Source organism: Mus pahari, chromosome 3, assembly GCF_900095145.1.
Source record: "Mus pahari chromosome 3, PAHARI_EIJ_v1.1, whole genome shotgun sequence".
Classification (NCBI taxonomy): Eukaryota; Metazoa; Chordata; class Mammalia; order Rodentia; family Muridae; genus Mus; species Mus pahari.
Window position 1 is genome coordinate 91,792,615 of NC_034592.1, and position 14,146 is coordinate 91,806,760.

Here is a 14,146-nt window from a genome sequence, read left to right on the forward strand (position 1 = left end):
TGGGGAAATTACCATACCATTCAAACATTCCCAATAGTTAAGGAAGAAGTTGTTGGATAAAGAAGTTGTTTAAGTATAGACCTGGATGACAAATATAATGATAGAAATTTTCATATATGTAACACCTTCTTGATGCAGGCACTGCTGAGATGAGGGAGAGGAACAGTGTGGAAGGAAATCAAGTCAGAAGCATTCTTTTATGCTTTTGTTTTCTTTTTAAAATTTTTGGCTTTGTACAAATGAAGGCAGGGGCTTTGTAAAATTGAAGAAGGACATATTGTGTAGTTCAATACTGTCCAGAGGTGGTAACCTGTAAATGTTGGTAATTGGAGAAATGTAGGTGAAAATAATGAATTCTTGTTTTAAGAATTTTGTGTGTATCTCCTAAAAGTATCAGAAGCTAGAGCCATAATGTCATGCAACCATAATTGTCAAACATGAGTTGATCAAGGATAACAACAATAAACATTTCAAAGTGGATGGGAAAAGGACCACAAGACTTCTCTCTCTCTCTCTCTCTCTCTCTCTCTCTCTCTCTCTCTCTCTCTCTCTCTCACACACACACACACACACACACACACACACACACATGGCAAAGAAGGAATGTTAAGAGTGAGAGAAATAGTCTTTCCCAGAAAAGAGCACACCAATTGGTAGCCAACACCAAATGTCAGCCCTGAAAAACATACAAACAAGTAACATTGTACAGACCGAGCAGGTTGTATCTAGGAATGCATGTGCATATACATTATACATACATGTATATAAAAAAAGCCATGGATTTTCTTTCTTTCTTTCTTTCTTTCTTTCTTTCTTTCTTTCTTTCTTTCTTTCTTTCTTTCTTTCTTTTTTTAGTTTTCAAAACATTAAAATAGTTTATTACAGAGATCTGGCTCCTCTAAACCTATTTCTCACAGAACATTGAACATTTGTATAGATAATATTTATATAATTTTATTTTTCTTGGTTATTTTATTTATTTAAATTTCAAATGTTATCCCCCTTCCCAGGTTCTCCTCCACATACCCCTTGTTCCTTCCCCTCTCCCCCTGCCTCTATGAGGGTGCACCCCAACCCACTGTGTCATCAAGCCTCCACAGGATGAAAGGGCTCGCCTTCCATTGATAAGGCCATCCTCTGCTACATATGGCAGGTAGAGCCATGAGTCCCTCCACGTGTACTCTTTGGTTGGTCATTTAATCCCTGGGAGCTTTGCAGGGGTGTCTGGTTGGTTAATATTGTTGTTCTTCCTATGGGGTTGCAAACCCCTTCAGCTACTTCAGTCCTTCATTGGGGTCCCTGTATTCAGTCTGACTGGTTGGTTGTGTGTATCCATGACTGTATTAGTCAGGCTGTGGAAGAGCCTCTCAGGGGACAGCTATAATCTCTAGAGGTAGAGGGAGGGAGGGAGGGAGGGAGGGATGTAGAAGGGAGAGGGAAAATTGGGGGCAGGATTAGATGCTGGGGAGACTGGAACAGGGAGAAGTACATAGTGTCAGGAAATTGAATAGAGGTGTGTAGCAGTAGAGGACAGGGAACTGGGGGTAGCCACTAGAAAGTACCAGATGCCAGAGACCGGAGAGGTTCCCAGGACCCAACATGGATAACATTAGCTGAAATACCCAACAAAAGGGAGACAGAACCTGTAGAGATCATATTCTGTAGACTCTTTCAGCTGGTTGTTGGGTCTTCTGGGGTGTGGTCATGATAGGTCCATTTTTTTTTTTTTTTATGAGCACTTCATAGCCTCAGTAATCTTGTTAGGCCTTGATAATTCCCCTTGAGCTGGATCCCACTTTGGACCTTCTTTTCCTCAGGTTTCTCTCCATTTCCATCCCCTGGTTGAAGGATGGGGCCACCCAGCCATTTCAAAAATATTAATTCAGAATTGCTCATGTCAAAAGGAAATGCAGGAACTAAGAGTGGAGCAGAGACTGAAGGAAAGGCCATCCAGAGACTGCCCCACCTAGGGAACCACCCCATCTGCAGACACCAAAACCAGACACTATTGCTTATGCCAAGAAGCACTTGCTGACAGGAGGCAGTGGATTTTAAAAGGATTAAGAAGTGTTATAAGAGAGGTTTGGGGTAGGTGAAATGGAAGGAAAAATAATATTATAATATTAAATATAAAATTAAAATAAATTAAGAAACAAGACATATTTTTAAACTCACATTTCCACTGACCTATTATTAATACTTCTACCCAAAGCATGCATGTTTTTGTTTTACCAACCTTACTATTGCTTTCCTGAAAAACACTGTGTTAGCAGTCACTACCCATCCTGGTTGTTTCTTTTCCAACTTGGTAAAACTAGATTTCTTTAGGATGAGGAACTTTAGTTGAGAAAATGTAGATACCCTGCAGGTTGAGTCTATGAGGCATTTTCTTGCTTAATGATCATGGTGGGAGGGTCTGTCCACTATGAACAGTACCGCCACTGGCCAGGTGGTTCTCAGTTATTTAAGAATAGATGCCTAAAGCCATTTGGAAAAACTCCATATGTAATGTTTTCCCCATGGTCTCTGCTTCAATTCCTACCTCTTGGACCCTGCCTAAAATTTCTGCACTGCTTTCCTTTGAAGATGGAAGAAAGATTACTGTTAAATTTCTTCCCAAATGGCGTTGATCACGGTCTTTATCACAGCATAGAAACTTAACTGTAGCACTCACTATTAAGGAAGGTATAGAGGAAAAAATAAAATATAAGTCAAATGGTCCACATCGTGAGAGGAGACTTGGATGAGAATCTGAATTACCCAGAACAGAAGGTTGTGACTGTAGAGCAGTTCAAGATCGGTCTGATCCATGGACACAAGTTATTCCGTGGGGAGACATGGCTAGCTTAGCGCTGCTCCAGAGGCAGTTTGATGTGGACATTCTTATCTCAGGACACACACACAAATTTGAAGCATTTGATCATGAGAATAAATTCCACATCAACCCAGGGTCTGCCACCGGGGCCTATAATGCCTTGGAAACAAATATTATTCCATCATTTGTGCTGATTGACATCCAGACTTCTACTGTGGTCACTTATGTCTATCAGCTAATTGGAGATGACATCAAAGTAGAACGAATTGTGTATAAAAAGTCATAAAGCCAGGCTGGTCTCCACCACTTATTTTTTCCTCATTTCATTGTTCAAATCAAATAATTAAACACTTAAGAGGCACACAATTATATCACTTTTATAATATTTTGCACTAAAAAGTCTTCTCTGACAATACGTAGTTGCTCTAAAGCTTCTTGTAAACTGTTAAGAATATATTTAGTTTGCAGTATATGGTTTCTATAAGAAGTACCCCACCCCACAGTGCAGGGCCACGTTAGGAAGTTGTCCTTGTAAATGTCTTCCTAGTTGGCATTTGGACTTCATTACAAAACTAGTGCATGAGGAGAAAGAATCCAGACTTTGTGTTTATGTTTTCTCTTCTCTGGTAATAAATGCTTCCAATAGAAAAAAAAAAAAACAAACAAACAAACCTGTAATTGTAGTGACGTTTTAAAAATTTACATATTATTTACATTTTATGTGTGTAAGTGTTTCCATGAGTGTATGTCTCTGAAACATGTATATACCTGGTGCTGGAGATGTCCAGAAAAGGGCAGTAGATACTTTAGGATAATTGTGAGCACTCAGAATCAAACCCAGGTTCTCTGCAAAAGACGTGAGTGCTTTAAACACTGATATCTCTGGTCAACCCCAAAATTTCAGTGACTTTTAGATAAGGAGTATATTTTTCTGAACCACATTTTAATACTTAGTAATACCAAGATAGGTAAGTACCCATTACTGAAACTAGCTAGAAGTAATGAAATGATTTATAAAAATTTCAATGGATTACATAGAAGTAAATAAATTTTGAAGCTTGGAGTCATTTTGAGTTGGGGATTTATGTGAAGGAACCCTCACCATACACTTTTAAGTCATATCACAGCACAGACCATTAAGCACGTAGACTACGTATTTTGTTTTATTTTTTTCCTTTCTTTACAAGAATGTACAAAGAAATTTTAAAGATCAATTTAGAAATGAAATAAAATTGATGACTTAATTTTTCCAATTATTGTTTTTTTAACCAAATTCAACATTTAATATTTTAACAATGGTCACGTAGAAATAAATGAATTCATATGATGATTATTTCTGAACAGGAATTGCAAACCTGACAGCATAACTAATCCATGAATCAGGACATCAGTTTTCCTGGACATGTCAGTGAAATAATGATAAAGTCTGAAATCTGGCAAAGAGGGGCTTCTTGCTGTTGGCCAGTGGTCAGAGACTGAGATGTGTAAAATAATTTCAGAATTGTGGTGAAGTACTGAGTGATTTCAACTTGTAACTTTTCTCTATTTGCCTTCAACAATGAGCAAAGTGACAGGAGTAAAAGAGCTGCATGTAGTGGAGAGTTTGAGGCTGACCCAAGGACAAAGGCAGGAACTGCACCACACACTACTGTATAGGCAGCCTGAGACAGAGATAGGTCTGTGTGTGCAGGAAAGTTACCTGGGAAGTAGCAGAACTCTGGTGTTCTGTATATGTATGAGTGTGTATGTGGAGTATGTGTGCTTGTCTATAGGCCTTTGTGTGTGTGTGTGTGTGTGTCTTTAAAAGTGTATGGGTTTTGTTGTATGTATGTGTATGTGTGCCTGTGTATGTGTGTGTATGCATGCGTGTTATGTGTATGTATGATGTGTATGTGTGTAGGTTTGTCTGTGCATGTTGTGTGTGTGCATGCATGTGTGTGTCTGTGTGTATGTGTTTGTTTCTTCTGTCACACTGCTTCAGTGATACACTGAGAACAGTTTTTCTGACACCCCTGACATTGTCAAATATCATGTGAGGCTTTCCTGTACTGGATCTCTATTAGTTACCTTATGACATAAACATTTCATTTTAGATCTCCTTTGTCATTATGCAGAAGTAAATCAAATCCTCAAAAACTTTTAGAGAAACGTACAAAGATAGTATTCAGCGTGTGTGTGTGTGTGTGTGTGTGTGTGTGCATGTGTGTGTGCATGTGTGTGTGTGTGTGTGTGTGTGTACATTTCTGAATATGATTTTATTCTATATCCTGTTATTACCTAGCTATGGAATTTGAAATTTGAAATAGTTTAGAATTATTTTTTTCTCTGAGATTGACAGCAGTTACTTTTGTTCTTATCATTTTTAAACATCAGTAAGATAGGTCATTTTGTCCTTATGTTCCCCCACTGAAGTGATATTTGACACATTTATTAAATACAGCTCTGGGGAAAGGTCTTACAATATTTCAAAGTTTCTACTCTATAAATCTGTGCTTCTTGTGTTCATTCTTATTTCCCTAACTTTTCAATGCTTTCTGTGCATTTCTGTTCTCATTTATAACGTTTTCTCAGATTTGTTTTCTGATTTCTCTAGTTTTTAGAAGTAATTTTTTCAAATGCCACATTTAAAAATTCCCAAAGATAATATCCCTAAACATATATCTTTTCAAGCATTTTATTTTTTATGACTATAATGATGAATATCATTTTATGAAATGTTAATAGTTGTCAAGGTTTTCAACAATTTCACCCTATATTTATTTCTCCCTTTCCAATCACTTTTTGTTCTACATACTTTTTCTTTTTTTAAAAATAGCTTTTTATCAGTTTTTTCAACAAACATTAGGAAAATATTTTGTCTTTACTTATTTAATCTGATTAGTCTTTGAGAATTTCATATATGTATCTTGTTCATATCCACCCCCAAGCATGTGTCTACTTCCCCTTACTTCCTCCAATCCATCTCCCTCCCAATTTCTTGCCCTTCTTTCTTTATAAAACACTAGAATTCCAATTAGTGCTGCACATATGCAGTAGGTCATGGGGTTATTCACTAGGGCATTGACAGCCTACCACTGCTGCCCACAAACTTACACGTCTTACTTTCCTTAACAGTCATAGCTTTCTATGTTAGTGATGTCTCCTCAGTTAGTGATGAAGTAATGGAGTAATGGGAACCCCTCCCCCACCCATGCTGAAATTTTTAAATATTTTCATTCTGTGAAGGTCTTACATTGGTAACTATTGCTTTTATTATTTTTTGTGTGTATAATGGTTATGTCAAGACCAGAGACTAGCATTTTAACCTTTTCTGTGACTTGTGTTTTGGCAAAGATTTTCTCCCATTATGTGGGCTTGATTGATAGTTTCTTGGCTGTGTAGAAGCCTTTTAATTTCATGAGATCCTAATAGTTTTCCAGTCTTAAGTACCCATGTTACATCAAGCTATACTCCAGTTTTTCCTCTAGTAGTTTTAAAGCAACTGGTTCTGCATTGAGAAATGAAAGCATACAAAGACTTTCAGAATTCTTCAATAAAACTCTTTTCTTTAATGTTCAAAAACCAGAAAACAACTCAAATGTCTCTCTATACATAGACAAACTGCAGTGTGTTCAAGAAACCTGATATTGCTTAGAAAATAAAAACCTAGTGATTCAAACGACACTCTTAATGAATTTCTTGTGCTGAGTAAAATAAGCCAGAATGAAGAAGCACCCCCTTCAACTGTACACAATGCTTGAAGATGCAAGTGATACTTCATAGATAGGATGAAGACCCATGGCTCTCTAGAAAGCAGGGGATTGAGAAATAACTACAAAAAAAACAACCAACAAACAAACAAACAAACAAAACCTGGGGGAATATTTACAGATATTTGATTTTACAACTGTGGTCTCCACACAGGAAAAATAAATGTGGTAAACAATATATTAGTCTTGTGACTTTAGAGTTGTGCCATTTTAGTACAGAACATAAGATATATCTTCACAGAATTGTGGGGTTTTGTATGTGTTGATTTAACAACACAAAAAAACCAATTATACATAGTTTGAGCCACTAGCTTTGAGACCATACTTCAATTTCCTGAGAAAATTTGTATGTGGCTGCACCAATATTATAATATGATAATTATTGTTACTTAAGCTTTTAATGTCTGCTAAGGTAAGTACATTACTTTGAGGTAGTTTGAGTGTTCTGGTGGAGAGCTACTAAATTAGATTTTCAAAATACATATTTTACAAACATTAAAATTTCTGGGAACGTGTGTAGCAGCATATCCTTACCATGGTAATCTTTCATACACATAATGCGATTTTTTTTCACTTTCATTCATATCTTTCACTAATGTAATTTTATAATCCTGTTTTTCCATTGGTATCTCAATGATTTTTTTTTTGCCAATGTGAATATTTCTGTAACCACTCCTGTTTTTCTGTTTCTTTTTATGTCGAATTTACTCAGAACCCAGAAACCATGGGTTTCCCTATGTGACTTCCATACATAAATGTCATTGTGTATTGTTTTCATTTATGTACTCCCCTCTGCCCTTCCTCCAATTCTTCTTGCTCGCCCCTCTCCTCCTCCCAAACAGCCTTACTTCTGCTCTCTTGCCTGCAAATACAATTAGATACAACAGCAAACTACTAAGGCAAGTTCATGTCTGGAAAGATTCTTTAAGATAATTCAATCCAAACTTCTTGAGATTTTGTTCTGTTTTATTTCTTAGCAAATGCTCCACCATGAAAAACAGCTTTCATTGTTTGTTTCTTTGCATCTCTGGTGAATTATATCATGGAACAAAGTTCAATTTAATTTTTTTTTTTTTTACTTAGGTCAGAAGGGCTGTAGAAAGAATACATCACTAACTTGTTTATCTACTTGGTTGTTCAAGTTTAAAATGTCTAAGTACAGTTTGAAAACTTGATAATTAGAAGCCTAGCAGTTGAGACCAGGGGTTAGGGTGGCATCAAATTTATACTTGGGCTTTCCCACCAACTGCAAACAAGGAATGAAAGAGTATTTTAGAGAATGAGTAAAAGACTTGGATAAAACAAATGAAAAACATGTTCCATAGATCAGGAGAGATAGAGAGAGATAGAGATAGAGATAGAGATAGAGAGAGAGAGAGAGAGAGAGAGAGAGAGAGAGAGAGAGAGAGAGAGAGAGAGAGAGAGAGAGAATCACAGGTGTTAATAGCCACAGACAAGAATCAGAGCCTGCAGAAGTCTTGGTCTGATGTAGGTAGACATTGTCTATTAGAGAGTAAAGTTACAGAGGGTCAAATGAATTGTAAATCCTTGGGCAGAAACAGGGTTTATTAGCTTAGGAAAAGGCAATTAAAGGAAATCATGATTGAGGCTGGAGAGATGGATCAGCTGTTAAGAGCACTGACTGCTGTACCAGAGGTCCTGAGTTCAATTCCCAGCAACCACATGGTGGTTCACAACCATCTGTAATGGGATCTGATGCACTTTTCTGGTATGTGTCTGAAGACAGCTACAGTGTACCTGTGTAAATAATAATAAATAAATGATATTTTAAAAAAGAAATGATTCTTATAGAAGTGTTGCTTATAAAAACACATAGACCAAAGGTAAAAGTTGTAAAGAAATATAATCAAGAGAGATTAAGTTACTCTAAATTTACTGACTGTTTCTGTGATAGGTCCATGGTCAGGAGAAAACATATACCTTGAGTCATTACAAAAAGTGATGCCAGGCTGCCAATGGCCTAATAAGGTAACTGTGCATCAAAAGGGTTGTAGAATTTCTGTATCAACTAAGAAAAATTATTATCTTGTACAAGGAAGGAAGAATGGGCTAGGCTTGTCACAGACAGTGAGTCTTCGTCCTTACTCCATGCAGAGACCCTGCCTGTGTGATGCCCCTTCAGTGGCAGAAATACCAGAAATGTTAATTATGTCTTTCTTGTAAAATCTTCTGTGTTGTCCTGATGAATAATTTTATCTGCCTTTGTTTACAAGGAAGGCTTGTAATACTTTACACTTGTCTTCTTCCTCACCTTCACTCCTGATATAAAAAGCATAGCCTAATTATATACAAGAGAGTGTTACAGTGGATATGATACTCAGTATAATAACAATGGTTTATCCCTAAACATCTCTCTTTTTTTTCTTTATTTACATTTCAAATGCTATCCAGAAAGGTCCCTATACCCTCCCGCCCCTGCTCCCCTACCCACCCACTCCCACTACTTGGCCCAGGCCTTCCCTTGTGCTGGGTCATATAAAGTTGGCAAGAACAAGGGGCCTCTATTCCCAGTGATGGCCGATTAGGCCATCTTCTGCTACATATGCAGCTAGAGACACAAGCTCAGGGAGTACTGGTTAGTTCATATTGTTGTTCCACCTACAGGGTTGCAGCCCCGTTCAGTTCCTTGGGTACTTTCTCTAGCTCCTCCATTGGGGACCCTGTGTTCCATCCAATAGCTGGCTGTGAGCATCCACTAAATTGATACCTTACTCTTCAAGATTATTCAAGACGCCTCAAGTCTCATATAAAGAATGTCCAGTATAAAGCCCCAAAGCCCTGATATTTCAGTCCAGACAAGGGGCCATCGTAATGCTTGACAGAGATTGCAATCCTAGCCTAAATTAACAACTTTTTATACTATTGATGCACAAATTTGACCAGGAAAGAGAGCTAGACGCTGATAACATTTGGAGAACTTTTGATATTTCTTTGACAAATGCAATTCAATAAGCAAAACAAAACAAAATCAGATAAATACTTAAAAAAATAAAACAGGCTCAAAAGAACTCTGGAGGATTTTTTTTATAAAATGACTCACTTCAAACTTCACATTTCCATTTTTATAAAATTCTGCTCAGATAATTAGAAACAGATTGTTAAAATATGTCAGAAGCTGATACTCTAAGATAAAAATCACCTGTGCTTCTTCTTTTTCTTGTGATGTTATGCATCTATGGAAAAATAAATTTTCATTTTAAAGTTGCATAATTTAGAAAAGGTGATACATTATAGATAAAGCTCAAACAGGAATAGGAATACAGGGGAGACAGAAATAAGCTTAATTGATGGGAAAGGTGAGGATAGCAGTTGATACTTGAAGTTGAGGACTATATTAACATTTCTTGCTTCCTAAAATTCTTACGTAGGCATCTAGGTGTTACATGTTTGAGTGGTTCACATGTACCTCAGCATCTCAGTAGTACAAATGGCTTACTGGAGACTACATCTCTGTCTGTAAACATTGCCTGGAAAGAGAGGAGTATTCCCGAATAATGGTTCCAAAGGCTTAAAAGCAACACAGAATGAAACAGATGGGTTTAGATTTAGATAAGACAAGAAACAATATAAAACATGTACACATTCACATCTGAGAGAAGCAGCACAAAGGAGTAGACATATAGTTATTATTATAAACAAGTTGTACTTTTAAATAACAATCTGGCCTTTATAGCTATATATTTGATAGTTATGACACTTTCATGTCTCAAATCAAAGATCCTTGAAAAAAAAAATCAAAACCTTTCCTTAAATTTAGTATTTTATCTATGGCTTAACCTCTTTTGTAACACATACTTTTATTTAGATTTTTGCAGGCACTAAGAGACTCTTTTCAAAATCTTCAAAATCTTTGAAGTCTTCAAAGTGAATAGTAAATCATTAAGGGTTCAAAGTATTTTCAAATCTGAAATCTCTAAATTTTAAGTTGTTTAGATATGAATGATGTTGTAGTCAAGATATGCCCCCTGAAATATTATGGTAGAGTTTTATCATTAATTTGATAAAGTGAATAGGTGAATAGTAGGAAACTGTTAGACTTCATGATGATGGGGTCTCACGAATAAGATTAGTGGCTTTGTAATGGAAGAAGGAAAGCCACTTCTGCTATAGTAAAGTGCAGCAAAAGACACCAACACTGAAAGGCAGCATAAGGCTTCCCTAACTCAGATTCTTTATTCATTTTAATTTTTGACTTCACAGCTCATCAGTAATAACCCATACACTTATGCCATATATAAATCACTCAGACTAAAACTAGTACATTTCTCATGGCAAGATTGGAATAAGTTAGGAATCATAAAAACTATTAAACTTCTAAAAGAAAAAGTTTCATGCCATTAGTCTTTGTCATAATTCTTTGCATATGGCAATAACAGCACAGTCAAATTAAAGATAGGAAAGTGTGACTGTGTTAATCAAAACGGTATGTGCCCAGCAATGGAACTGGATGTTTAAAAAGACAACATATGGAACAAGAAAAATATTCACAAATACACATATGATAAGAGTTCATAATAAAGGAACTCTTATAATTTAATATCAGAAAAAGTAAAAAGGGCAAAGTGCAAAATAAATGGAAATGTTCTTAAAATTAAGAACAGGTACTCAATAGTCATATCAAATATTTGCAGCATCAGCAAATTTTTCATGGAAATGAAAATCAAATCTACAATGAATTATCACCTAGTACTTATTAGTAACAAAGTCAAGGCTTATAAATGTTGACCCGCTTGTGGAACGTTAGAACTTTCTTATATTGTTGGTGAAAAGGCAAAGTTGTGCCAAAACCTTTTCCCTTCAATATTTCTAACAGTGTAGAGCTCATTAAAAAATTAAAAACAAACTGTTTCTTAAGAAGACCAGCCTACAAGTCATCAAGTGATGACTGGTTTCACTCTGATATATATCCAACCCCATTCAGCCTTTAAACGGGGTGAAAACACAGTTACAGGGAACAAGATGTAGAAGCATCGAGGATATTAAATATCTCATTAAATATTAAATATTCAATGCTGAGTGAAATAAATCTGCCACACAAAAGCAAGTGTTACATACTTTAGCCTAGGTTCAAATGATAAAACTCAATGGTAGAGCAAAATGATAATTGGCAGTAGTTAGGTGAAGGACTGAGAAGAGGGGTGGGCATTAAAGCAGTACAAAGTTTAGATGTTGCAAGATGATTAATTCCTAGGAAGTCCCTTTTATTTCATATGTACATTCCATCATACATTAAACAAAATTTGCTGAAGGAAATTTCATATCAAGGGGTGAAAGGGTATAGATAGATGAGATATGAATATCAAGGAACCTGGAGTAGCTTCCCAGGTCACTAGTCTACAAGAGTTTTTCTGAACATGAGTCCCACCCCCACCCCTTAGAAGCCTGATCACTAGTAGCAAAGGGATGTTCAATGATTTCAGTGTCCTGGCTTTTTTACATAACATTAAAATGCTTTGGGAGTTGACAAAAAAAAAAAATCCTACTTTTCTCCTTCTCCTTCAGCCATAAATTAAGCTCCAGTAGTTTATCTGTGAATATGTTTTATTACAATTTTCTTTAAGTTTTAATAACATCCAAGCACAGTGTTTAACATAAACTTTATGCAGGATGTGTAAAATTAATTCCTGGAAATTGGTGATACATTTTCAAATGTTTCTTTCCATTTTTTATTATTATTTTCTTTATTTACATTTCAAATGCTATCCTGAAAGTTCCCTATACACCACACCCCAGCCCCTGCTCCCCTACCCAGTCCCACTACTTGGCCCTGGCCTTCCCCTGTGCTGGGTCATATAAAGTTTGCAAGACCAAAGGGCCTCTCTTGCCAATGATAGCCGATTAGGCCATCTTCTGCTACATATGCAGCTAGAGACATGAGCTCAGGGGGTACTGGTTAGTTCATATTGTTATTCTACCTACAGGGTTGCAGCCCCCTTCAGTTCCTTGGGTACTTTCTCTAGCTCCTCCATTGGGGGCCCTGTGTTCCATCCAATAGCTGACTGTGAGCATCCACTTCTGTGTTTGCCAGGAACTGGCATAGCCTCACAAGAGGCTGCTATATCAGGGTCCCTTCAGCAGAATCTTGCTGGCATGTGCATTAGTATCTGGGTTTGGTGGCTGATGATGGGATGGATTCCCGGATGGGGTAGTTTCTGGATAGTCCATCCTTTCATCTTAGCTCTAAAATTAGTCTTGTACCTATATCCTTTCATGGGTATTTTGTTCCTTATTCTAAGGAGGAATGAAGTATCCACACGATGGTCATCCTTCTTGGTTTTCTTATATTTTGCAAAATGTATCTTGGGTATTCTAAGTTTCTGGGCTAATATCCACTTATCAGTGAGTGCATATCGAGTGACTTCTTTTGTGATTGTGTCACCTCACTAAAGAAGATATCCTCCAAATACATCCATTTGCCCAAGAATTTCCTAAATTCAATGTTTTTAATAGCTGAGTAGTACTTCATTGTGTAAATGTACCACAGTTTCTGTATCCATTCTTCTATTGAGGGACATCTGGGTTCTTTCCAGCTTCTGGCTATTATAAATAAGGCTGCTAAGAACATAGTGGAGCATGTGTCCTTATTACCATTTGGAACATCTTCTGGGTCTATGCCCAGAAGAGGTATTGCTGGGTCCTCTGGTAGTACTATGTCCAATTTTCTGAGGAACCACCAGACTGATTTCCAGAGTGGTTGTACAAGCTTGCAATCCCACCAGTAATGGAGGAGCGTTCCTCTTTCTCCACAACCTCGCCAACATCTGCTGTTACCTGAACTTTTAATCTTAGCCATTCTGACTGGTGTGAGATGGAATCTCAGGGTTGTTTTGATTTGCATTTTCCTGATGACTAAGGATGTTGAACATTTTTTTCAGGTGTTTCTCAGCCATTCGGTAATCCTCAGTTGAGAATTCCTTGTTTATCTCTCTACCCCATTTTTTAAAGGGGTTATTTGAATTTCTGGAGTCCAGCTTCTTGAGCTCTTTTTATATATTGGATATTAGTCCTTTAGCAGATTTAGGATTGGTAAAAATCCTTTCCCAATCTGTTGGTGGCCTTTTTGTCTTGTTGACAGTATCTTTTGCCTTACAGAAACTTTGCAATTTTATGAGGTCCCATTTGTCAATTCTTGATTTTACAGCACAAGCCATTGGTGTTCTGTTGAGAAATTTTTTCACTGTGCCCATATCTTCGAGGCTTTTCCCCACTTTCTCCTCTACCAATTTCAGTGTCTCTGGTTTTATGAGGAATTCTTTGATCCACTTAGTCTTGAGCTTTGTACAAGGAGATAAGAATGGATCAATTCGAATTCTTCTTCATGATAGCCTCCAGTTGTGCCAGCACCATTTGTTGAAAATTTGTCTTTTGTCCACTGGATGGTTTTAGCTCCCTTGTCAAAAATCAAGTGACCATAGTTGTGTGGATTCATTTCTGGATCTTCAATTCTATTCCATTGAGCTACATGTCTGTTGCTGTACCAGTACCATGCAGTTTTTATCACAATTGCTCTGTAGTACAACTTAAGGTCAGGCATGGTGATTCCACCAGAGGTTGTTTTATT

The 14,146-nt window shown here is 36.9% G+C and overlaps 1 protein-coding gene across 1 annotated transcript; it reads left to right on the top strand.

Annotated features, from left to right (window-relative positions):
- Nucleotides 1–2,822: 2,822 nt before the first annotated feature.
- Nucleotides 2,823–3,176, top strand: LOC110319325 (vacuolar protein sorting-associated protein 29-like). Its single transcript, XM_021194815.1, has one exon. It carries the CDS (start codon nt 2,838–2,840, stop codon nt 3,099–3,101), a length of 264 nt encoding a protein of 87 aa, XP_021050474.1. The 5' UTR covers nt 2,823–2,837; the 3' UTR covers nt 3,102–3,176.
- Nucleotides 3,177–14,146: the final 10,970 nt, after the last annotated feature.